Source organism: Schistocerca serialis, chromosome 9 (genome assembly GCF_023864345.2).
Source record: "Schistocerca serialis cubense isolate TAMUIC-IGC-003099 chromosome 9, iqSchSeri2.2, whole genome shotgun sequence".
NCBI lineage: Eukaryota > Metazoa > Arthropoda > Insecta > Orthoptera > Acrididae > Schistocerca > Schistocerca serialis.
Window position 1 is genome coordinate 476,404,714 of NC_064646.1, and position 25,904 is coordinate 476,430,617.

The 25,904-nt window shown below is 43.8% G+C and overlaps 1 protein-coding gene across 1 annotated transcript in view; it reads left to right on the forward strand.

Annotated features, from left to right (window-relative positions):
* The first annotated feature begins 914 nt into the window (after nt 1-914).
* LOC126419722 (NACHT and WD repeat domain-containing protein 2-like) overlaps nt 915-25,904 on the forward strand; it is a 561,067-nt gene continuing 536,077 nt past the window's right edge. The window contains exon 1 of the mRNA XM_050086902.1: nt 915-1,210. Within this exon, the coding sequence (XP_049942859.1) occupies nt 1,088-1,210 (123 nt within the window). The 5' untranslated portion in view covers nt 915-1,087. The remainder of the gene's footprint in view (nt 1,211-25,904) is intronic.

The following is a 25,904-nucleotide window of genomic DNA, read 5'->3' on the forward strand; positions in this document are numbered from 1 at the left end:
GCATGGCCTATATTGAATAGACATACGGGCAAACTTAAATGAATGTTGATAGTTTCGGCTGGTTGCTATTTTTGGAGCGTATCTCCTAATGAGACTATAGAAACATTCGTTCACATTTTGAATAAAACCGCTTAAACAACGCTGCAGAAAATCAGATTTACTGAAATCGGTATAAATAGGGGTGATGGCATCGATAACGACTTGTGGCAACCTGTTCTCTAACGCCGGCGTGCCGTACACGCTCGGCTTTGAACGCTCGCAGCCGGCCGGAGTGGCCAAGCGGTTCTAGGCGCTTCAGTCTGGAACCGCGCGTCCGCTATGGTCTCAGGTTCGAATCCTGCCTCGGGCATGGATGTGCGTGATGTCCTTAGGTTAGTTAGGTTTAAGTAGTTCTAAGTCCTAGGGGACTGATGACCTCAGATGTTAAGTCCCATAGTGCTCAGAGCCATTTTAACCATTTTTTGAACCGTACACGCTCGGCTTCGAACACTCACAGAATCGTTGTTTTTTGGAGTTGGCGCATAATACTTTCGCGAAACTGTTCAATGTGTAGACATTCGAACTGTGTAATAAAACATTGTCGTTCTCCCTTAACACGTGCGGTGATTGCTTTTGAATTGAGACAGTCCACGATACCATCAGGCCGGGCATTACGTGTAGATATTGTTGGCCCATCTGTGCCTTTCGAGTTGTCTTCATGTGTCGTCGCGTTGCCGAGCAACGGCAGTGACTACGTGGCCCAGCTGCCCACCGGCATGTTTACGTGTCCCGGGAAGTGTGTTCGTCTCAAGTGGCTCAGCTGTTGGGATCGTATCGGGCGGACGTCCGGATCCTGCATAGTATTGATAAATCGCGAGCGTGCGTGAGCGGCGGGCAGTGCAGCGAGGGCCGGCCTAGCGACGTCTGGGTGGAACTGCGCACAGAACACTGGGTCGGCCGCCATGACTTCCGCGAAAGAATATCGGAGGCGGAGGGTAGGGGAACGCGCGAGATCAACTTGAAGAGAAGCTTTCTGAGGTCTAGATCGGAAAGCGAGGGCTGTGGGAGAGACAAGAGCACACTTGGTGGTCTGCGACCTGGCGCCAGTATGCGGCGCAACACGGTGTCGGAGGAGGTGCCTTCGGCAAGAGTGCTGGCCCAGCGAGCCAGGGCGGAGCGCTGCCGCTCGGTAAAGCTTGCCTGGCTCTCCTCCACGGCGACGACTCGGAAGGTAAGCCCGCTGTCCTACACCATTCTACCCCTGTACTTCTTCCTTTCAGTTTGGATTCCGTTGAAATGTTACAACACTTGAGGCAATACTGACCCTACGACTTATCTTAGAAGCTACATTAAGGAAAGGCAAACCTACGTTTCTAGTATTTGTAGACTTAGAGAAAGCTTTTGACAACGTTCTGGAATACTCTCTCTGAAATTCTAAATGTGTCAGGGGTAAAATACAGGGAGCGAATGGTTATTTACAATTTGTACAGAAACCAGATGGCAGTTATAAGGGTGGGGGGACATGAAAGGGAAGCAGTGGTTGGGAAGGGAGTGAGACAGAGTTGTAGCCTCTCCCCGATGTTATTCAACCTGTATATTGAGCAAGCAGTGAAGGAAACAAAAGAAAATTTCGGAGTAGGTATTAAAAGCCATGGAGAAGATATAAAAACTTTGAGGTTCGCCGATGACATTGTAATTCTGTCAGAGACAGCAAAGGACTTGGAAGAGCAGCTAAACGAAATGGATAGTGTCTTGAAAGGAGGATATAAGATGAATAGCAACAAAAGCAAAACGAGGATAATGGAATGTAGTCGAATTAAGTCGGGCGATGCTGCGGGAATTAGATTAGGAAATGAGATACTTAAAGTAGTAAAGGAGTCTTGCTATTTGGGGAGCAAAATAACTGACAACGGTCGAAGTAGAGAGGATATAAAATGTAGACTAGCACTGTGAAGGAAAGCATTTCTGAAGAAGAGAAATTCGTTAACATCGAGTATAGACTTAAGCGTCAGGAAATCGTTTCTGAAAGTATTTGCATGGAGTGTAGCCATGTATGGAAGTGAAACATGAACGATAAATAGTTTAGACAAGAAGAGAATAGAAGCTTTCGAAATGTGGTGCTACAGAGGAATGCTGGAGATTAGATGGGTAGATCACATAACTAATGAGGAGGTATTGAACAGAATTGGGGAGAAGAGACGTTTGTGGCACGACTTGACTAGAAGAAGGGATCGGTTGGTACGACATGTTCTGAGGCATCAAGGGATAAACCAGTTTAGTACTGGAGGGCAGCGTGGAGGGTAAAAATCGTAGAGGGAGACCAAGAGATGAATACACCAAGCAGATTCAGAAGGATGTAGGTTGCAGTAGGTACTGGGAGATGAAGAATCTTGCACAAGATGGAGAGCTGCACCATATCAGTCTCAGGACTGAAGACCACAACAACAACAAAACTTCTTCCTCCTCATTTCTTGCAGCTTTGTCGCTGTCCGCCTTTATTTCTCATTAATTACATCTTGAAACGATCCAGTAACGTGATAGCGTCACCTTTAGAAGTATTTACTTTCGTTATTTCTGGATTTATTTCACCTGGCAAGACAAGGACGGTAATTTAGAAGAATGATTGCCTTTCGATGTCGCGGGGACCAAACGATACATATCGAACGGGCGATCCTAAATCGATCCGCAACTCTGGTGGCGGGCGCTATGATCAATTATTTGTGATCGTCATTTTTATCTCTTTTTCCGTCGTTCCCTTAGTTGCTCTAAGTTACTCACCTCCGCGAATTAATAGCAAAACGGGAATTGTTCCCGCACCGTATACATCACATGGACTTTCACATGACAACAACACCGACAGCGAATAAAGTAACTCGTCTCCTTCGTAATTACAAGTATTTTTGTAACGCTCTTCTTTTGCCGTTGCTGTAGTGACCACCGTAAACATACTCATAACGCCCGCCACCAGAGTCGCGTGATCGATTTAGAATCGCCCTTTCGATATGTATTGTTTGGACCCCGCAACTTCGAAAGACAATCATTCTTGGAAATTACCACAGTCAGGTACTGTGTTACATCAATAAGATATCCGTACTCGTCAACGCAATATGTACAGCAAGCGACTCATAAATCTGGACAAATGAAACTTTTTTACAAGGAAATCTATTAAAGTAAAATACAAATGAAAATAAATTTACATATAAGTAGTAGTATCTTTCAAGAGTAACATTACTCGATGTAACCCCCTTCAGTAGCAATGACCACCTCCAATTTTGTCCTGAAGCGATCGTACGCACTCTTTAAACCAGCACTGTCCATATTCGCGGATGCTGCTTCGGCAGCGTTGCGTAGAGATGCCACGTTAAGGTGCCTCGTCTTAGAACTGGTAACTCCTTTCGAATACTCACCAAACATAGTAGTAGAGGGGGTTCAAATCCGGGTATTCGGGAGCCAGAACTCCTTTGGCCAGAACATGTCAGCGTTATCCGAGAGCCAGTTTTGGACTAAATGGCTCGTGTGAGCCCGTGCACCGTCCTGTAGAAAGACGTATTGTCTCCCCGAGGCCACAGTTACCATTCATGGTTACCATCCACATTCGTCAAAACTTGCAGATAAACTTCTTTTGTGACATTTTGTCAATTTTCCTAGAAATGTGACCACATATCACCACCCTCACCGGGCACTACACCTACGACATTAACCCCCAACTTCTCCGAAGCATTATACTTCGACACAGTATATTAAGCAGTTAACCTCGGGTACGCGAAGAATCGAACTATTTCAGTGGACGAACGCCCATCGTGAAAACTTTCGATAATCGCGGCTCATCTATTGTACTCCGCACTTATCCGTAACATCTCGGCCATTATGAGGTTCTGTGTGTTTACCAGATGTCTATTCCTTTCAACGACGCCAATCGCAACCTCCGGCAGAACTACAATATCGCGGGAAATTCAAATTGAAATTTGTCCGGATTTAAGTGCCGCACCGTGTATAGTACATGAGCAACACTGGTGGTGGTGGTGGTGGTGGTGGTGGTGGTGGTGGTGGTGATGAAAATTCTCAATGTATTGTGCTTAGACAGTAAAATCACAGCTGTCTTTAAGCAGGCACTAGCAGACACCCACTCTAAACTGAAATTTGGAAGTTAAATGTCTGGAAGTCTCGCGATCGAAACTGAAGTCAGAACGCAGATGTTCCCTGCCAACTGCACTTTCATTACATACCAGAATTAGTTGGAAGAGATTGTAAGATCTCATTGCGAGAAAGCCAATTCGATGACGGTGTTGATTTAGATTGCAGAAGGGGCAACATTCAAGTAAACTGTCTAGCTTTAGCAGACAACCCAGCCACTTCTTCAGAGTGATTGGAAACAGCCACCAGTCATACAGGATTTCTGAAGGAACGAATTGAAAAAGGACGACATATATCCTTTAAAAAACAATTTTTTTTGGGAAACATTAAGGCCGCTTGCAAGGTAATGATAATTAAATACGTAAAAACTAAGATACTTAAAAATTTCAGCAGCGAGCGTTTATAAGATGAAAAGATCATACTACCTCATTAAGGATATATATGAAAAGAAATCGATATAACTCAATGTTAAACTTAGATAATAATCTACAGTAATTCGCCCAGATGCATTTCATGCCAAAGAATATCTAACTCTAAAGAAAAAAATGATTATGAATGCACTAGAAATCACAGAATGTAAAATAATAATCAAAGTTTTGGGACCAGTAGCAGTCACTACGACATATTAGTGAACTTTATGCACAGACTGAAATATGTATGGACGTAATTAGGGAAAGAACAATAGCTCTTACGGCCACAGCTGAACGATTTATACCAAGAGACGGACGGAAAACCTGTACACTTGGTGCAAACATGTTCGAAGGGATAAGGATGAACTATTTATTACTCCACAAGATGCTGAAGAACGACTGATAGAAATTGCAGGATTGTGAAACTTCCATGAAAAATCTAAGAAGAAGACTGAAGCGACTTGAAAAGGAGAAGGAAGACAGAAACGCAGAGAAATATAGGAGGAACAGTTGAAATAACCGTAGCCCATGCTGTAAAAGAAGAAGAGCTAATCATAATAAAGAAGAATGAATGTGGAGAAGGTAAGTAGTCAGAGAAAGAGCGAGACATAATAATGTAATGTAGCAGATGAGATGGAAGAAAGAGACAGAAGTAGATAGAGATGAGAAAAGCGTTGATGGCTGATAATGTGATAGAAATACTGTTTCCCTGTTGGACAGAAAGAGAAGTGAATATGCCTAGCAGAAGGGTACGCCGTGATCACAGATCACACTTTAATCTCGTCTTGAATGCGGAGGTGGTATTGGGTGGTATGTAGTTTGTAACGGCCCTCTTTCGTTATATTATTCGCGTTTCGGTGGGATTTTAGCGGTAAATGTATTTTAAGTGAAGTTTTAAATTCCTTTTTCCTTCTACATTCAGCGCGACTCCAGCATGAATTTATTTGTAATGCGACAGCCAAAATGTATTAAACACACACAACCTGCACAATGCCTGTACTCAATTTTCCGTTTTGCACTTGTTGGAGCAATTATAAAGAAATAACGAGCCATGCTAAACTACAGAGATGCTGACGTTAGTTCACCGCGTTTTGTACTACTAGTTCAAGAATTTGCTTATGCCTTTTTGCTTCACACGCAAAAACTTTGTGTCGTATCGCAACTTACGTCTTCTAATTACATGTTTCGGCAGAGGGTGCCATCGTCAGACAAAAAATGTATAAACATGGGATGCACACTATTTCACGTATAACTGCAAATATGTCCTCAGAAACTGATGAAAGATGAATACTGTATGCAAATATGAGGGGGGAATATCAAACGTAAAAATTAATGTGGCTTATTACGTCAAATATTATATGACCGTACCAAGTATAAGCTCATACTAATGGTAACAGAGGAACAGATGACAAATTAAATTGTTCATCCGCCACCAGTGGGAGCTTCGAAGAAATAAGGCGCATTCTACTTTAATAGAAGTTTAATAGGTTGTGGCGTAAATAAACCACAAACTAAAATATAAGGGGAATCACCTAATACTTGCATCGCTAATATTGTGGAAATGGACAGGGCCAATGATGTGCTGTTTTCGTAGAATGTATTGGTAATCAGAGGCTCTCATTGATAGTCAATCAACACATTATAATAATATTTATAAAGTGTATTTTGTCAACAAATTAAAATTAGAATGTCAAAGGTGTTTGTTGCAGGATTGTAGTGGGAGTCGTTTACGAGTTATTTTGTTTTAAAAAGTTCCCACGCACACTTGTATAATACTTGTGGCCGCACACAATAAATAACAACACAACTACATATGCTAGTTATGTGGATTCTGACCAGTAACGGGAAAACTGACCATCACAGGTTATGCTCAAACTGACCACCGGCAACGGCAATACACGCTTCCAATCTGGTACGGAACGACTGCTGCACACCTATCATTTCAGCGGAGCTGTCCGAGCAGGCTGCAGGAACTTGCCGCTGCATATTATCGGATGTAGTTCGTATGTCCTTGTAGACAGCATCTTTTAGTTTTCCCCAAAGAAAAAAATCAAATCTGGGGCACGGGCCGGCCAAACAACAGGTCCTCAGTGTCCAATCCAGCGACTGTTTCCAAATTCTTGAAGACATGCTGTAGTACTTCGTTCGCTATGGGCTGGACAGCCATCATGTTGGTACCCCTCAGGTTCCTCCTAGTCTGCAGAGAAACGTCTCCTAGCATTCGTGGAAGATATTCTGTTAGGAGGCTGCGATACTTGTGCTTGTTCGTTGTTCCGTCTATGAGGCGATGGTTCATTATCTCACACCACAAGGTTACAGTCCGTGGATGCTGATATTCCTCAACAGACCAATGGTGCGTGTTTCGGCGGCTTACGTGGCCTTGATTGGTAAATGTGGCTTCATCACTAAACATGATACATCTGAAGTATTCTGTCTTAATGCCCATGTACAGAAGTTAACACGGGTCTCATAATAGTTTCCACGCAGCTCTTGATGGAGAGACATGTGATACGGGTAGAACCTATGTCGATAGAGAACGCATAGGACACTTGCCTGACTCATGCCACTGCCTCGTTCGATTGCGCGGGAGCTAACGTGCGGATCAACTGCAACAGCAGCAAAAACATTAAGTTCCCCCTCTTCTGTCGTCACTTGTTTCCTTCTGTTACACTGCCTAGGTGTTACAATAACACTTTCACGTATCTGATTGAAGAGGCTGATAAATAATTGGCGAGATGATTGACATCTATTGGGGCGGAATACACAGTAGAAGAACGAACTGCAGTCATCCCAAAACCCTTTATAGACCATGAGCATGTCGCCTTTTCCTGCGCTGTTAAATCCCACCGTCCATGGACGATCTACTGCATGGACTGGCAAAGATAAGTGTCGATGTGGAAACTTTCGAGAATACGACATCTCGTAAACGACTCGTACTAAAATCCTGCAACAAGCACCACAGACATTGTAACTTAGCCTAGTTTTAATTCGTTGATGTCAGTGGGCATTAGTCCATTTCAAAAGTGCAGTTTCTAAGTAAACTTACAATTTGTTTATTGTATAACAGTGCGAGCCCGTGACTAACAACCCATTCTGTGGAAACGTTTTCCATTTCCGCAATATCTGCGAGGTAATGTTTCGGTGGCTCAGCCTGTATATTATAAGTTAATTCCTACAAATGTATACGATTTAATCCGCTCTTCAAGCAGTTTGTGGCGTGAACAGCAGTGTTGGGTCGTCGATTGTCCTAATTGAGTATGCAAGTTGGTACCTCCATAATAAAGAGTACAATAACGTGATATTCAGCTTTCGTTCAATAACTATCAACGTAGTCTTGTTGCCATACCCGAAAGCTCTCCACGCCGTGATTCCGAGGGTTGCCATGGGAAGAAGTACACTATTATGGCAGCCTCTAGTCAGTAATCTTCGTGTACTGACACGGCGTGTGTTTCAGGCGTGGAAAGAAGTTACTTAAGAGGGCACTAGGAGGGAATCTGCTTCCGCAGAACAGCGAGTTGAGACTAAAATTGTGTCCGTATTGATGTTGAATGAAAGTTCCGTCATTTTGTAACCGACATGTGATGAACATCTCCACGAAGTTGGATAACTGTAGGCTTGGTGTAACACTTCCCACACCCGTTATGGCTCCCTCAGCTAGTGATTAATCGCTAACATGAGTTGGGAAGAGCTTTCAAATCATTTTCTCCGTCCCAATTGATGTAGTGGGTTAAAAGAGACTTTTTATCAGTATGCACGCCTGTCCTTCACATCCGGATACACATTTGATTAGTAGTTACTCTCCGTCCTCGCCGAACACATGTCCGGTATGCTTCTCTCGTCTTCTCACGAAGCCACCGTCAACTTGTTGATTTTCGTTGTTAGTGCTGCATGATATCAGTCTGAAGACTTCAAATTAACATCTGTCCAAGTGAACGTAACAGAAAGTAATCTGTCAAACTGGGGATAATAGGGCGATTTTCTCTTCCCACAAATTCGACAACGGAATATTGGGCTGCAAGGTTTCTAACTTGTCCTTAATACCAAGGAGCAGTTCTTGAAACTGACACTAAATTAAAATTATGCCCTCCTCAGACATGTTGAAGTTCAAATGGCTCTGAGCACTTTGGGGCTTAACTTATGAGGTCCCCTAGAACTTAGAACTACTTAAACCTAACTAACCTAAAAACGTCACACACATCCATGCCCGAGGCAGAATTCGAACCTGCGACCATAGCGGTCACGCGGTTCCAGACTGTAGCGCCTAGAACCGCTCGGCCACTTCAGCCGGCCATGTTGAAGTCTCAACTTTATCTAGATAAGATACTAAGGTGCTATATCTGTGTCGGAGGGCCTCTGCAGTACTGATGCGAGATCAGAACGGGAACGTCAAGATGGGACGAGGCTTGAACTGGAGTTTCTATTACAGAACGAGAGACAGTATAGTAATCCGTGCGTCAGCGTATCTGCCTAGTGAGCAGGCGGCCCGAGTTCATATTCCGGCCTTGGTACAAATTCTAATTAATTTCCCTGGTCTGTATTCATTATAAATGGTCGAGAATATAAAAGCCTCCTGCAAAGCCCTTTATCATTTCTAATACCCTTGACTGCACACAGTCCACTTATGACGCTATATAGCGTGGACGCTGTTAGCAGTTACCATTCCTAATACTTCTTCTTTTCATGTGTTAATAGATGGCGCTATATTTTATCCTCCTAAGTTTTATAAATCTTAGTTTTAGTGTAATCAATATTACTTTGCCAATTAGAAAAAGAAACTAATGCGAAAATGTCATCTTGCCCAAGTGTCGGGACTAGACGCCATTGACCACGGATCAGTGTGACAACACTGAGAAAAGTTGTTTGTATTTTTAATAATGGAAAAATATGAGGCAGTACGGTAACTAACTGAACGTTTCTCTGTTCATTTTACTGAAAGCTATGTGATGAAGGAATTATTCCACTGAAAATGAATATATTTTAAAATTTTTGTTCTTCTGTAACTACACTCCTGGAAATGGAAAAAAGAACACATTGACACCGGTGTGTCAGACCCACCATACTTGCTCCGGACACTGCGAGAGGGCTGTACAAGCAATGATCACACGCACGGCACAGCGGACACACCAGGAACCGCGGTGTTGGCCGTCGAATGGCGCTAGCTGCGCAGCATTTGTGCACCGCCGCCGTCAGTGTCAGCCAGTTTGCCGTGGCATACGGAGCTCCATCGCAGTCTTTAACACTGGTAGCATGCCGCGACAGCGTGGACGTGAACCGTATGTGCAGTTGACGGACTTTGAGCGAGGGCGTATAGTGGGCATGCGGGAGGCCGGGTGGACGTACCGCCGAATTGCTCAACACGTGGGGCGTGAGGTCTCCACAGTACATCGATGTTGTCGCCAGTGGTCGGCGGAAGGTGCACGTGCCCGTCGACCTGGGACCGGACCGCAGCGACGCACGGATGCACGCCAAGACCGTAGGATCCTACGCAGTGCCGTAGGGGACCGCACCGCCACTTCCCAGCAAATTAGGGACACTGTTGCTCCTGGGGTATCGGCGAGGACCATTCGCAACCGTCTCCATGAAGCTGGGCTACGGTCCCGCACACCATTAGGCCGTCTTCCGCTCACGCCCCAACATCGTGCAGCCCGCCTCCAGTGGTGTCGCGACAGGCGTGAATGGAGGGACGAATGGAGACGTGTCGTCTTCAGCGATGAGAGTCGCTTCTGCCTTGGTGCCAATGATGGTCGTATGCGTGTTTGGCGCCGAGCAGGTGAGCGCCACAATCAGGACTGCATACGACCGAGGCACACAGGGCCAACACCCGGCATCATGGTGTGGGGAGCGATCTGCTACACTGGCCGTACACCACTGGTGATCGTCGAGGGGACACTGAATAGTGCACGGTACATCCAAACCGTCATCGAACCCATCGTTCTACCATTCCTAGACCGGAAAGGGAACTTGCTGTTCCAACAGGACAATGCACGTCCGCATGTATCCCGTGCCACCCAACGTGATCTAGAAGGTGTAAGTCAACTACCCTGGCCAGCAACATCTCCGGATCTGTCCCCCATTGAGCATGTTTGGGACTGGATGAAGCGTCGTCTCACGCGGTCTAAACGTCCAGCACGAACGCTGGTCCAACTGAGGCGCCAGGTGGAAAATGGCATGGCAAGCCGTTCCACAGGACTACATCCAGCATCTCTACGTTCGTCTCCATGGGAGAATAGCAGCCTGCATTGCTGCGAAAGGTGGATATACACTGTACTAGTGCCGACATTGTGCATGCTCTGTTGCCTGTGTCTATGTGCCTGTGGTTGTGTCAGTGTGATCATGTGATGTATCTGACCCCAGGAATGTGTCAATAAAGTTTCCCCTTCCTGGGACAATGAATTCACGGTGTTCTTATTTCAATTTCCAGGAGTGTATAATTGCACACTGTTTTCCTTTCTACACTGTTTGAAAGCTGCTCATGCTACCAGGTACAGCATTAGCTATACACTATTCAGTCTTCTGGTAGAGGATCGATGTACCCTTCATCACAAGCAGGAGAGTGTGCTATAATTTCTCTGAAAGTTTGTGTGTTATGGAGTAAACATTATTCTTCCGTGTTCTCCGTATCTCAATCACCCAACATCTGCGTCATAGGTGAGACTGTTGAAACACTTGCATTTTCCTTACTGTCAGATTTCCTTTGTTTCACCCAATTTCTTTCTTTGAAATATAGTTTATAATCAAAAATACTTCAGCACTTTTTCGTTTTAATGGCAGTAACAATTATTGAAGGGCCTGACGGTCCATTTTGCTCTACCTTATAAAAGGGAATTCTATTAGCAGTTTCTTAGGTAGGTTTTGATATGCTGCAGCAATTTCAGTTTCGACCTAGCCTACAAAAAAAAAAGAAAAAAAAACTAAATACATTTATGAAATCCTTACTGTCTGAGGTAACCACATATGGTGAAAAATAACCAAAGATGTTGACTGTCTTGAAAAGTTATAAGACTCCTGTCAGTCCTTCACTGTGCGTTTGCTTAGCGCCCCACCGTGCACAGCGCTAATAGTGCGATGCTACAACCTAACAGTACTGTATAAACTTTAAGTACTGCTCACCAATTAGCCGCGCTCTCCCTCACATTCAAAATACAAAAATGCCTGAAATATTCCGCGAAAATTTCATTTCCATTTCAGCAGCTGGTCAGACACAATATTCGAGTCATTCCATAATTAAAGAGACAAATTGGTCTCGGGAAGAAATTGTTAGTAGGGCAAGTTTGGTACTTTAATTGCTTTCAGTTGGCATCATGGCAAATTTTTACAAGTGGGTAGAGTAGTTCAAAAATGGTCACTACTCAGTGACTGACGAACACCGTTATGGCCGACCAGTTGCAGTTTCAACTCCCTCACTTGAAAGTCGAATTCATGACATTATTCGTGCCGACCGCCCTGTGACTGTGGAAATGATAGTTTATAAGGTTGAAGTTAATACTGGTACAGTTCATAACATTAACTGTAGCAAGCTGAAGTACCGTAAAACATGTGCATGATGGATCCCAAAGGAGTTGACGCTGCTACACAAAGAAACAAGGTTGAGAGTGTGCACAGAGCTAAAGGAACGTTATGAAAGAGAAGATGACCACTTCCTCAACAAAATTTTAAATTGTGACGAAACTTGGGTTCACTGTTATGAGTCAGAATCAAAAAGGGAAAGCATACAGTGGAAGAACACCAATCCACATGTTAAGAAAAAATTAAAATCCAAGCATTAGCGCGAAAAGTCATATTAATGGTGTTTAGGGATGCTGAAGGTCCAGTTTTTTGTGATTTTCTCAAAGAGGAGCGTACAATGAACAGCCAATTGTACCCGGATTTGCTTTTAAACAAGGTGAAGCCAGCCATGAAGAGAGACGTCATGTATCTCAGAGGAGAGGTGTGATTCTTCAGCAAGACAACGCAAGTCCTCATATTGCTTAACTAACCCGTGAAATCATCGACAAAATGGGCTGGGAAGTACTGCCTCATCCCCCTTACAGTCCTGATTTAGCACCTAGTGATTTCCATTTGTTTGGTGCACTGAGGGAGGCATTACGTGGGAAGAGGTTCCAGGACAACGAGGACGTAAAACAGTTTGTGGCAAATTGGTTAAAACATCAAGATGAAGAGTTTTTTGCAGCCGAAATAAAAGAGCTTGTAGCCCGTTGGAAGACGTGCGTGAATGTTCAAGGGGATTCTGTCGAAAAGTAGAAAAAGTATTGTTTTGTAAAAATAAACGGTTTTTTGTCCGGACTAGTTTGTCTCTACAATTATTGAATTACCCTCGTAGATACCAATAAATGCTGATAAATTCGTTTCCATTTATTACGTTTCCACGGGATGAGAGGCCTGTAAATAGTAAGTCTGTGCCCCAGTATACGAGATTATCTGAGTATAGCTACATTAAATTGTTCATAATATATGGGGCAATCAAATGAGAACGAAGCAAATGGAAAAATTAATCGCCATAAGTGTTTGTGCATTATTTCCACTGCGAGACAAAGACGGTCAATGTCTTCATGAAAAAAATATTGCGGTTGCGGTTGCTCCCATGCGTGAACCGATTCTTCAGAAGTAAATCGACGGCCAGGAATGTCCTCCTTCAGGGCTCCAAAAATATGGAAGTTGCATGGGAAGAGATCGGGACTCTCTGGAAGATACATAAAGGCTTTCCAGAGAAATTTCTGCAGCGTAGTGTGGGCGGCCCCACATGCTAACAAGGTTGTTTTGAGCTGCAGAAGATTCGATGGGACGCCCTTACACATCCTCTACAGAGACCCGATCTCTTCCCCTGCGATTTCCATGTTTTTGGAGCGCTGTACAAAGACAATAATGGCTGTTGGTTTGCATGCCTGGGTACATTCCCGGTTTTGTAGGCAACCGCAATCCTTTTTTTTCCACAAAGGCATTGACAGTCTTGTCTGAGAGTGTGACAAACGTGTTAACAGGTATTTGTTGACATGGTCAACTAGAATATACGTCAGGTGTTGTAAATTTTTTATTTATGTTTGAGACTGAAAACCCATTGAAGCCAAGATCGCACATGAAACCCCCTTTTGGATGGATTACTTGTTTCGGCTAACAATCTAGCCACCTTCAGAGCTAAGATATAAAACAAAGATTTTCACATGTTAACAACATACAACAGCTTACAGAACGGCATATAATGTTTTAGCATGTTTCAAGTGTACATACACTAATAAATTACAGAAGACATACCACAAAACTCTCTTCTGTAATTAATTAGTGTGTATTTTAGTAACATGATAGGATATGTTTTATATCTAGGATCTGAAGATGCCTTGATTGTTAATCGAAACAACTAATCCAACCAATTAAGGATTTCAGGTGACATCTTGGCTTCCAGTGTTTTCAGTGCCTAACATAAATAAAAAATATTAATAGTTACGGCGATTACTTCTGAAATTACAAACAGTTTACTTACATTATTTCCATGTGTTTCGTTTCATTTGATGACCTTTATATATAGTCTCCTGTCCGTTGCTTTCTACAAATATAGTAGAAAATTCTTGAATGCAGTAACAATAGAAAACTTTAACGGTCAGCAAAAATTGAAATCTCATGAGCTTCCTAGACTCGTTAGCAGTCAGGTGAGATTTCAAGTGTTACGCAAACGTCGTAAACAAATGCTACTGAGAAGAAAAATCCCCACAGTCTAACGCAAGACGACTTATATAATCTTTAATTTACTCTTCTGCTACCTGTACGTCTCCCATTGAATCATTTTCTTTTGCGCCTTCACTTACTACCTCTTCAGTTGTTTACGCTCTTAGTAACCCTGGTTGTCGTCGTGTTCCATGATTCTTACATCGCAACGAAACAGATTCTGTGCTTTTGTATTGATCTGTAATATATTGCTGGGAACTATACAAATAATTCTATTTGATAGACTGAATATAGTGAGCTCGAATGAAAAAAACCTTATAGTGAAGGAAGAACGTCGTCGAATCTGATATTATGAGTATTATATATAAGTCCTTGTAACTGGAGAATGCCGGCCGGAGTGGCCAAGCGGTTCTAGGCGCTACAGTCTGGAACCGCGCGACCGCTACGGTCGCAGGTTCGAATCCTGCCTCGGGCATGGATGTGTGTGATGTCCTTAGGTTAGTTAGGTTTAAATGGTTCTAAGTTCTAGGCGACTGCTGACCTCAGAAGTTAAGTCTCATAGTGCTCAGAGCCATTTTTAACTGGAGAAAATTTAATGACACTCACTTGAGGTATCTTTCAGGTTGTGCTCAGTGACAGGACAGCAGGCTGTTAGAGTACTGCCAGGCGGTTATCTGGTCTGATGGCTGCAATGCGTCTGGCTGCATCCACACGATGTCTCCCGTCATTCGGGTGTTTTACTACTGTACGCCTGTACGCAGTCGCCTCTGACCAGTATCGGGTTAAATATTTCCTCTTCTAAAGATCGGGCACATGTGGGGATGGGACACCGAGGTCCAGCGCTTGAAAAGGTAGCCGGCGTGCAAGATGCACGATGTACACGACCTTCTGGTGCAGGCCTGCCCACTGCGTACCAAAAAACTTTCCCTCTGGCGACGTCAGTGGACTTACAGCGACGACGTGCTTCCTCGTAAGTTGCCTTCCCCTAGTTAGTCGTGCAATGGTTTGTAAGTTCTGCAGTCTACCTGCATACGAACTTGCTTACTGTACTCAAGTTTGACGCCACCACTCTACCTTTTACCACACAAACACACACACACACACACACACACACACACACACACACACACATATTTAACGACTTCCGGGTGCCACAGGATGCTTACTACCAAAGTATCCCTTTAAAGAGAGAATTCAGTCGCGGTTACAGAAAAGATGGTTTTATTAGTTCTTCATTTGCGAGCGTTTCGCCTGTATTTAAAAACATCTTCAGACAGTCGAAATATGGATAAATAATCATATCAGGAAATTAAAAGTTAAACATATAAAATTATACCCGGGCAAAAACAGGCCAAGTGCATGTATAAAATACGGAACGATGCCGATAGTAGTAATTTGTATCTTGTGATGGTTTACAGTAGTGTCGTGACACACCACCATTCGGTAATGGTAATAAAAGGAGAAGTGGAGGTAGAATCAGCATTGGTCGTATTTTTTTGTTCTATTATCCGCAAAATCGATTTTCGGTCACTTAGTGACCATCCTCAGTGCGATGCACTGGTATCAACAAGCTTAGAGAGGTTTATGTGATCACTCTAAGCTTGTTGATACCAGTGCCTACCAATTTTAATTGTATATTAAGCACTGAGGATTGTCACTAAGTGACCGAAAAACGATTTTGCGGATTATAAAACAAAAAAATACGACCAATGCTGATTCTCCTTCAAACTCTATCCAATATTTGGTCGTGGTGCACAGAACACGCCATGGAGTCGCCAATCAATAAAAGGAGAAGTATCATACGGTAAGATGAAAATGAGAATTCACCTTTATTACCATTACTGACTGGTGGTGTGTCACGACACTACTGTAAACCTTCACAAGGTACAAATGGCGACTATCGGCATTGCTCCGTATTTTAGCGTTATACATGCAGTTGGCCCATTTTTGCGTGGGAGTAATTTTACACGTTTGCCGCCTTATTTCATGAGATGATTATTTACCCATGGTTCGATTGTCTGAAGATACCTTTAAATACAGGCGAAACGCGTCGCAAATGAACAACTAATGAAACCATCTCTTTTGGAACAACGGCTGAATTCTCTCTGTAACAATACCACGGTTGCTGTACCAGTGCCACAGAGTTTGAGAATGAAGTATCCCTTTTTTCTAGATTAGTTTTAGTATTTTTCCCCCTATTCTACTCAGTACCTTTTCGTCGTTTGAATACATTAAGTACTGCAGGTGTGCTGCTTGACAATGTCAAGTCGATTAAATACCTGTGTGTAACGTTCCAAAGCGGCATGAACTGAAAAGAGGGCTTAAGTTCAGATGTAGGGACAGCAACTGTCGACCTTCGTTTATAGGAAGAATAGTAGGAACATGTAGCTCATCTATAAAGGAGAGGACGTACAGAAAACTAGAGTCATTCTCCTTGACTACTGCTCAAGATTTCTGGACCCTCACCAAGTCAGATCAAGAAGAAGACATTGAAGCAGTACGGATTCGTGCTGCTAGATTTGTTACCGGTAGGGTCGATCAGTGCACGAGTTATTACGAAAAGGCTTCAACAGAAATGGGAAATACTGCAGAGATGATGACTTTCTTTCTTCGAAACGCCATTGAGGAAATGTAGAAAACCGGCATATGTGGCAGGCCGCAGACCGATTCTGCTGCCGCCAACGACGTTCTACGTGCGGGCGATGAAAGACAGAGAAATCAGAATTCGAACGAAAGCATGTTGACAGTCGTATTTCACTCACTCCATTTGAGAGCGGAAAAGCATAGCGAATGACTACTAGTGGCAGAAGTTACCCTCCGCAAATCACCGTATGGTGCATTGCGGTGTATGTATGTAGATGTGGCCGAACTATCCGTTCTACTCACTTCAGCATTCTTTTGTAGCACCGTATTCCAAAACTAGTATTCCCTTCCTGTTTGAACAGTTAATCGTACACGTCCGACTCGCACAGAAGGCTAGAATGCAGACAAATACTTCCACAGAAACCTCATTACACATAAACGTATGCTCTACGATAACATATTTCCCCTTTCCTCTTTCTCCTTTCTTGCCAGCACATTTTGTTACTGTAATTGTTGTGCTGACCGCATGCTTAAAGTGTTCCACAAACATTCATTTTCCCGCCCGGCATGTGTGATGGAGTGTCTGCCACCCTCTCGGCATTCTAAATGCATGAGAGAACTTGAAATTAGAATCAGTTCTCGAGCTCCAGGGGTAAGAGCTGAAACCTTGCCAACACGTGACTGGAATTGGAATGCACTGCGCGCGGCCAGATTAAAACGGAAGACGTCATATCTCCAGTAATGCACGTTCTTGCGGACAGCGTCGCATTATTAAGTAAGACCTGGCTTTATCAGAAGCGGTCTCCAGCACAGTCGGAGTTTGTACGAAATGATGCACCTGCTATTATTAGAAGCGTGGATGACGTCTCGCTGATGCTGTCTTGTCAGAATAATGGTCCACACCGTTTGTAAAGCCTTGTTCCCTGCCTACAGCTTAGGAGGCGATCGCTGCACTTGTGATTGAAGATTGTTAACTGTTGTAAGGTTGTCAGATCAGGTCTCACAGTGCTCAGAACAGCAGATAAGGTGTGTAGCTGTACGTAGAGTAATTGGAAAAATTTTCAGTTGGATGGTTGGTTAGACAGTTACTTACATGTTCCCTGGGTCAATCTGCACGATATATTGTAATGTCACGAACAAAATATTAACTTAATTAGTTTTTAAACGTGGTTCCATGCTCACCATTTACACGGGAGTTTACTTAACAGAAAACGTTTTGTTTAGCAGTATTGTACTAAATAAAAGTTCTTCCGCCACTTAGAGAGTGTTGTCCACAAGGTAATTCCAGCTCATTTTTAAATGTGGCTCTTCTGTCTTTTTTGGGTAAGGGTTCAAAGATTTTGATAGCGGCATTATATATTCCTATCTGATATAAATTCAGTTTCAGTGAAGAGGAATGTCATTTTATCTTCGAGTATTATAATTACCAACAGTGAAGTGCTCATGTAGGAGCACAAAAAAGGCAAATACGGTCGTCAGCCTGACAGAAAAGTGGGAAACCAGTTGTAGGATCCTGCCCACTTGTCTCTTATAGCGTGCCTAAAGGATGCTGCTTTCGTGGATAACTATACAACAAAATCACATTAATGTTTTATATTAAAATAAAGTAGATTGACCATACTTAACTTTGGTTTACAATGGTGTCGCAAGCGATGGGCGACACGCAAATAATAAATGTCTTTCGCTATATACGGTGTGGTTTGTAGTCGGGATCTGCTGGTGCCTTTGCTAGTGCTCGTCTTCTACTGTCCGGCCGAGGCTGGCAGGAGCGGTGCTTATATTCGCTTCGGCTGGAGGCCGCTCCTCTCGTGGTGCGGTCCTTGTCTGTGGGCTATTGGCTGACGTCGTCTCACAGCCTTCTCAGCTCTGGCGTTCTTCATCTTCGTAACGGAGCTTGTCGTTATGACGGAACACCAGCTACCTCAATCCTCATTCCGCGTTCCCTACCAAAATTTTCTGCATGCAAAAATATTCGCACTCTTCTAACACACAACATTCTAAATACACTCCTGGAAATTGAAATAAGAACACCGTGAATTCATTGTCCCAGGAAGGGGAAACTTTATTGACACATTCCTGGGGTCAGATACATCACATGATCACACTGACAGAACCACAGGCACATGGACACAGGCAACAGAGCATGCACAATGTCGGAACTAGTACAGTGTATATCCACCTTTCGCAGCAATGCAGGCTGCTATTCTCCCATGGAGACGATCGTAGAGATGCTGGATGTAGTCCTGTGGAACGGCTTGCCATGCCATTTCCACCTGGCGCCTCAGTTGGACCAGCGTTCGTGCTGGACGTGCAGACCGCGTGAGACGACGCTTCATCCAGTCCCAAACATGCTCAATGGGGGACAGATCCGGAGATCTTGCTGGCCAGGGTAGTTGACGTACACCTTCTAGAGCACGTTGGGTGGCACGGGATACATGCGGACGTGCAATGTCCTGTTGGAACAGCAAGTTCCCTTGCCGGTCTAGGAATGGTAGAACGATGGGCTCGATGACGGTTTGGATGTACCGTGCACTATTCAGTGTCCCCTCGACGATCACCAGTGGTGTACGGCCAGTGTAGGAGATCGCTCCCCACACCATGATGCCGGGTGTTGGCCCTGTGTGCCTCGGTCGTATGCAGTCCTGATTGTGGCGCTCACCTGCACGGCGCCAAACACGCATACGACCATCATTGGCACCAAGGCAGAAGCGACTCTCATCGCTGAAGACGACACGTCTCCATTCGTCCCTCCATTCACACCTGTCGCGACACCACTGGAGGCGAACTGCACGATGTTGGGACGTGAGCGGAAGACGGCCTAACGGTGTGCGGGACCGTAGCCCAGCTTCATGGAGACGGTTGCGAATGGTCCTCGCCGATACCCCAGGAGCAACAGTGTCCCTAATTTGCTGGGAAGTGGCGGTGCGGTCCCCTACGGCACTGCGTAGGATCCTACGGTCTTGGCGTGCATCCGTGCGTCGCTGCGGTCCGGTCCCAGGTCGACGGGCACGTGCACCTTCCGCCGACCACTGGCGACAACATCGATGTACTGTGGAGACCTCACGAACCACGTGTTGAGCAATTCGGCGGTACGTCCACCCGGCCTCCCGCATGCCCACTATACGCCCTCGCTCAAAGTCCGTCAACTGCACATACGGCTCACGTCCACGCTGTCGCGGCATGCTACCAGTGTTAAAGACTGCGATGGAGCTCCGTATGCCACGGCAAACTGGCTGACACTGACGGCGGCGGTGCACAAATGCTGCGCAGCTAGCGCCATTCGACGGCCAACACCGCGGTTCCTGGTGTGTCCGCTGTGCCGTGCGTGTGATCATTGCTTGTACAGCCCTCTCGCAGTGTCCGGAGCAAGTATGGTGGGTCTGACACACCGGTGTCAATGTGTTCTTTTTTCCATTTCCAGGAGTGTATTTTTACTCAGTCTTCAGTCTTCAGCATCTCTCTCTCACTGCCACTATCTGTATATGTCTTTCTCATTGATTCACACTATATCCCACTGCCATTCTGTCTCCTCTCTCGTATACACTGTCACCCTTTGTCCTTCTTTCCCAAGATCACTGTATCCACCATACCTTGGCATTTCAAATTCTAGGGGTGCAATAGACTCCTTTACACCACATCCAAGTATTTAAAATTTCGGCCCAAAATGCACCCTCCCATATACCTACGCCAGTCTGGGACAGGCTAGACCCCCCCCCCTCCCCTCTCTTTAGGGCATGAATGTTCTCCACTAATCTGGATTCTTCATTTCCGCTGTCTCCTCTCTCTCTTGCTCCCACTGCTTCTGTCTCCATCCTCCATCGCCGCCCGCTCTAGGGCGTCTTGTCACGGTTCGCACGGCTCCCCCCATGGGAGGTTCGAGTCCTCCCTCGGGCATGGGTGTGTGTGTGTGTGTGTGTGTGTATGTGTGTGTTGCCCTTAGAGTAAGTTAGTTTAAGGTAGATTAACTAGCGTGTAAGCTTAGGGATCGATGACCTCAGCAGTCGGGTCCCATAGGATCTTACCACAAATTAAAAAAGAAATAAATAAATAAATAAATTCCATCCTCCATCTCGCTTTCTCTTTATCTGGCACTATTTCTCTCAGACCATCAATATTTCCTCTCTCTTTGGCTCCCACTCCTATCATCTTCTTCCGTCCATCTTCCACTGCACTCCCTCATTACTGTGTCCTCTCTTTCTCTCCCACTATCACTCTCTCCTCTTCCACTCTCACTGTCTCTACGTTACTCCCAAAGCGTTTGGTGAGGGAGTCGAAATAATGTCTGTGCAGCTGTTTCCCCACTTTCCTTTCATTCTTTTAAAGAGGAGAAGCTTCACTACTTTTTTGCTCCGATAGGAAAATTTTTCCGCTGGTCCCCCTCTTTTCCCTGCTACAGCAGAGTGTGCTGCGTATATAAAACGAGTTCTAAAGTTCAGTAAACGTTCGACAGTTTATTTATATGCTTCGACACATTTATATACTTAGACATATTTAAAGTGCGAATAATATAAGGTTAACACAAAATCTTTCGCTTTAAATTTTTGCTGGACTGTTTCCTCATCGGTCGCAATTCAACGAAGACACCTGGTTTATGACTTGTATCCTTAACGGGTAAAAATGTTCTTTGAAATATTTTAGCGAATTAGCCGTCTTTGCGGTTTTACACAGTATTTGGAAGACATTTTAAATTCTTTGTATTGGAAATTACTTGTATATTTTACGTCCTGAATTGTGTTAAGTTGAATCCCTGGATTTCGGTAAGGGATAATGATACCGAAAAATGTTCCTAGGTTCCTCGAGAACATCATATTAAGAACACATGGCAAAAATGTCACCGACTTGCAGTGAACAGAAATTTTAGAAGTGGCTAAATTTTCCTACTATTCTCCCTATAAACGAAGGTCGACAGTTGCTGTCCCTACATCTGAACTTAAGCCCTCTTTTCAGTTCATGCCGCTTTGGAACGTTACACACAGGTATTTAATCGACTTGACATTGTCAAACAGCACACCTGCAATAGGTACTTTTAGTAAGGTGAAATAATGGTTTTTCTAGTGTACCTTGATAAGGGATGAAGATTTTAAAAAACGAGAAAATTGCGTTTCTAGGTGAATGTCTAAGGAATGTACAATTAAAACTTGAACCATTTCCTTGGGTTAGTTATTTAGATAATTGCGACCTATCGTGCAATATCCGGTAAAAACCAGTTTCAACAGTTCTCTGGTTAAGTACGGTGAAATTGGACCTCTCGATCTCGATAATGTACCCAGATATCATGGTTTTTCAGGTTTTCGTCTAAAATCGCCCAAGCAGAAATGCTGCTTTTTACACTCCTCATAAGGTCCACCATATCCAAACGAATTCGTGGACTTGCCTGGGCAGTAAGAAGTGGTGTAATGTTAAAATTGTTACCTTGCTCTGTATGATGGCTAAGTATGCCCGTGTTTCTCACAGGTATATAAATGGTCGCTCATCCAAAACACTTGACCACTTACCTCTGTGATCAATAGCACCCAGATGTGACCCCCTGAAAACTGCATTTGCGCGCGCGGCTTCCTGCAACATATTGGTAGCGCGCTTTCCTGCACAGATCGTGGTTGTCATTATTCCTTCTGACTTGTGAAGAATTGTTTACAACAAAGTTTTTGAGAGAAAATATGTACCTTGATTCTGTGGTTAAAATACGGAACTCCTTCAGTACTAGTTTCCATGATGACCGAATGTGAGTGTCACATACTACTTCTGGCACACTTTTGTGCAATGAATGATTTCTTTCTTGAGTTACGCAATCCCATATCACATAACTGAATGAAAGCCAGTAAAGTTCTTTAATATACTGAATTTTGTCTCTCTATGTCATGTGGTTACACGAAGTGGAAAATTGTCTGAAAAGAGATGTATAAGAGGCTCTAAAATTTCGGTCGAAGCTGCCGTGGTGAGTGTGTATGAGGTGGTGTGTGTGTGTGTGTGTGTGTGTGTGTGTGTGTGTGTGTGTGTGTGTTTTCTTTGCTGAGGAAGCGTTTGGCCGATAACTGCATGTGTAACATTCTTTCCGTTGCGCCTGTCTGCAGATCATCGGGTCATATGGTTAGTAGCAGTCTGTCTTATTTCTAATATTGTTTCAGAATTCTAATCTTTTTAGTTAATTTTTTAATTAATCTGAAATTCTCAATAATGCTTAAACCCAAAAATTTTAATTTGCTTACTGTTTCGTGCTGATCCTATAATTTCAACACGTCGTGCTGAGACCTATGACGAATACGCTACGTTTTCTTTAAATTGAGAGAGAGTCCATTCGTAGAAAAGCTGCCATTAATCCTTCTATGCATATTATTTCGTATTATTTACAATTTTATACGTTGCTGTATTTTTTTTTTTGAGACTGATTGTAAAACTTCGGTCATCTGCAAAAACACTAATCATACCTAACGTGCATTAAACTGAAGATCATTAACATGTATATATAAAACAGCAGAGGGCTCAATATCAAACCTCGTTGAAGTCCAAGAATGATTTACGACAAATCTGGAAAATGTACCCTGTCGACAGCTGATGAATTATGAAGTACAAATTGCTCCATTTAATGTTCAGGTAACTCATTTAACCGAATGTTACATACGGGGTTATTACAAATGATTGAAGCAATTTCACAGCTCTACAATAACTTTATTATTTGAGATATTTTCACAACGCTTTGCACACACATTCAAAAACTCAAAAGGTTTTTTTAGGCATTCACAAATTTTCGATATGTGCCCCTTTAGCGATTCGGCAGACAACAAGCCGATAATCAAGTTCCTCCCACACTCAGCGCAGCATGTCCCCATCAATGAGTTCCAAAGCATCGTTGATGCGAGCTCGCAGTTCTGGCACGTTTCTTGGTAGAGGAGGTTTAAACACTGAATCTTTCATATAACCCCACAGAAAGAAATCGCATGGGGTTAAGTCGGGAGAACGTGGAGGCCATGACATGAATTGCTGATCATGATGTCCACCACGATCGATCCATCGGCTTTCCAATCTCCAAGAAATGCCGAACATCATGATGGAAGTGCGGTGGAGCACCATCCTGTTGAAAGATTATGTCGGCGCTGTCGGTCTCCAGTTGTGGCATGAGCCAATTTTCCAGCATGTCCAGATACACGTGTCCTGTAACGTTTTTTTCGCAGAAGAAAGAGGGGCCGTAAACTTTAAACCGTGAGATTGCACAAAACACGTTAACTTTTGGTGAATTGCGAATTTGCTGCACGAATGCGTGAGGATTCTCTACCGTCCAGATTCGCACATTGTTTCTGTTCACTTCACCATTAAGAAAAAATGTTGCTTCATCACTGAAAACAAGTTTCGCACTTAACGCATCCTCTTCCACGAGCTGTTGCAAACGCGCCGAAAATTCAAAGCGTTTGACTTTGTCATCGGGTGTCAGGGCTTGTAGCAATTGTAAACAGTAAGGCTTCTGCTTTAGCCTTTTCCGTAAGATTTTCCAAACCGTCGGCTGTGGTACGTTTAGCTCCCTGCTTGCTTTATTCGTCGACTTCCGCGGGCTACACGTGAAACTTGCCCGCACGCGTTCAACCGTTTCTTCGCTCACTACAGGCCGACCCGTTGATTTCCCCTTACAGAGGCATCCAGAAGCTTTAAACTGCGCATACCATCGCCGAATGGAGTTAGCAGTTGGTGGATCTTTGTTGAACTTCGTCCTGAAGTGTCGTTGCACTGTTATGACTGACTGATGTGAGTGCATTTCAAGCACGACATACGCTTTCTCGGCTCCTGTCGCCATTTTGTCTCACTGCGCTCTCGAGCACTCTGGCGGCAGAAATCTGAAGTGCGGCTTCAGCCGAACAAAACTTTATGAGTTTTTCTACGTATCTGTAGTGTGTCGTGACCATATGTCAATGAATGGAGCTACAGTGAATTTACGAAATCGCTTCAATCATTTGTAATAGCCCTGTATATGAACGAAAATACCGAACCCATATTCCGAACGGCGCTGTCACTAGAACTGTACAGGGTTATTGAACTGCCCCTACCGATAGGTTTTATGCAACTCACGATGCCTTCAGAACTGAAATGTGACAATTTCATATCCTCTCGCTCACCACATGTAAACTATTAGTCCTATAAGTAATGAGCAGGACCTTTCTATAGCGAAATTAATGCATTTAAATTTTGTAATGGGGTGCATTTTAGCTGGAGGACACGGTTTTAGAGTTGTCAAAGAAAAACAGATTTGAAGGTCATTTTTGTACATTTTCATTGAATAATTCGAAAAATACTGCCTCTTGTTCAAAATTTAACAGCACTGAATAACCTACAGAAAGGAGCCGTTCACTTTTTATGTAGGACTAATAGTCTGTGTGTAGTAACCGAGAGAATATGAAAATCTTGCATGTGCTATTTGTAGTTGTTGCGGGTTGCATAAAACCCTCGAGTGGAGTAGCTGAATAATTTCCTACTACTTTCGATTAACAAATACATGTTCCTGTTTAGCCATCCTGACAGTACTCTTATGTTACTGACTACAATCTCATCAGGAGATGTTATTTTGCCTGTAGAGAATATGTGCTAGAAATTAGTTTGTGGAAGATAAATGAAGTAAATTAGCGCTATAATGGAATAAAAAAGGTCGTTCCGATTGTTCTCACTCCGATTTCGTCATTCTGATGTAAAGGTGATGGGAGGTAAAACTACCACCACATTTATGGAATATAGCAGATAACAACAGAAAACCTAAAATATGTTTCTCTTTACTTACTACCTGTTTTGTTGTGGTTTCCTCCACGATTTAATGACTCAGAGTACAACAGGTTTCGCAAAGTGAACAGAACTTAGAATTTTACAGTATTTCATCCCACTCGGTTGTCTCTAGTAACTCATCGTTCTCGGTACTGTTTTGAGTTGTTGAAGTAGTCGAGACGCAATGGTTAGCGATAACATTGGCTCTGAGCACTATGGGACTCAACTGCTGAGGTCATCAGTCCCCTAGAACTTAGAACTACTTAAACCTAACTAACATAAGGACATCAGACACATCCATGCCCGAGGCAGGATTCGAACCTGCGACAGTAGCGGTCGCGCGGTTCCAGACTGTAGCGCGTAGAACCGCTCGGCCACTTCGGCCGGCAGCGATAACATTGT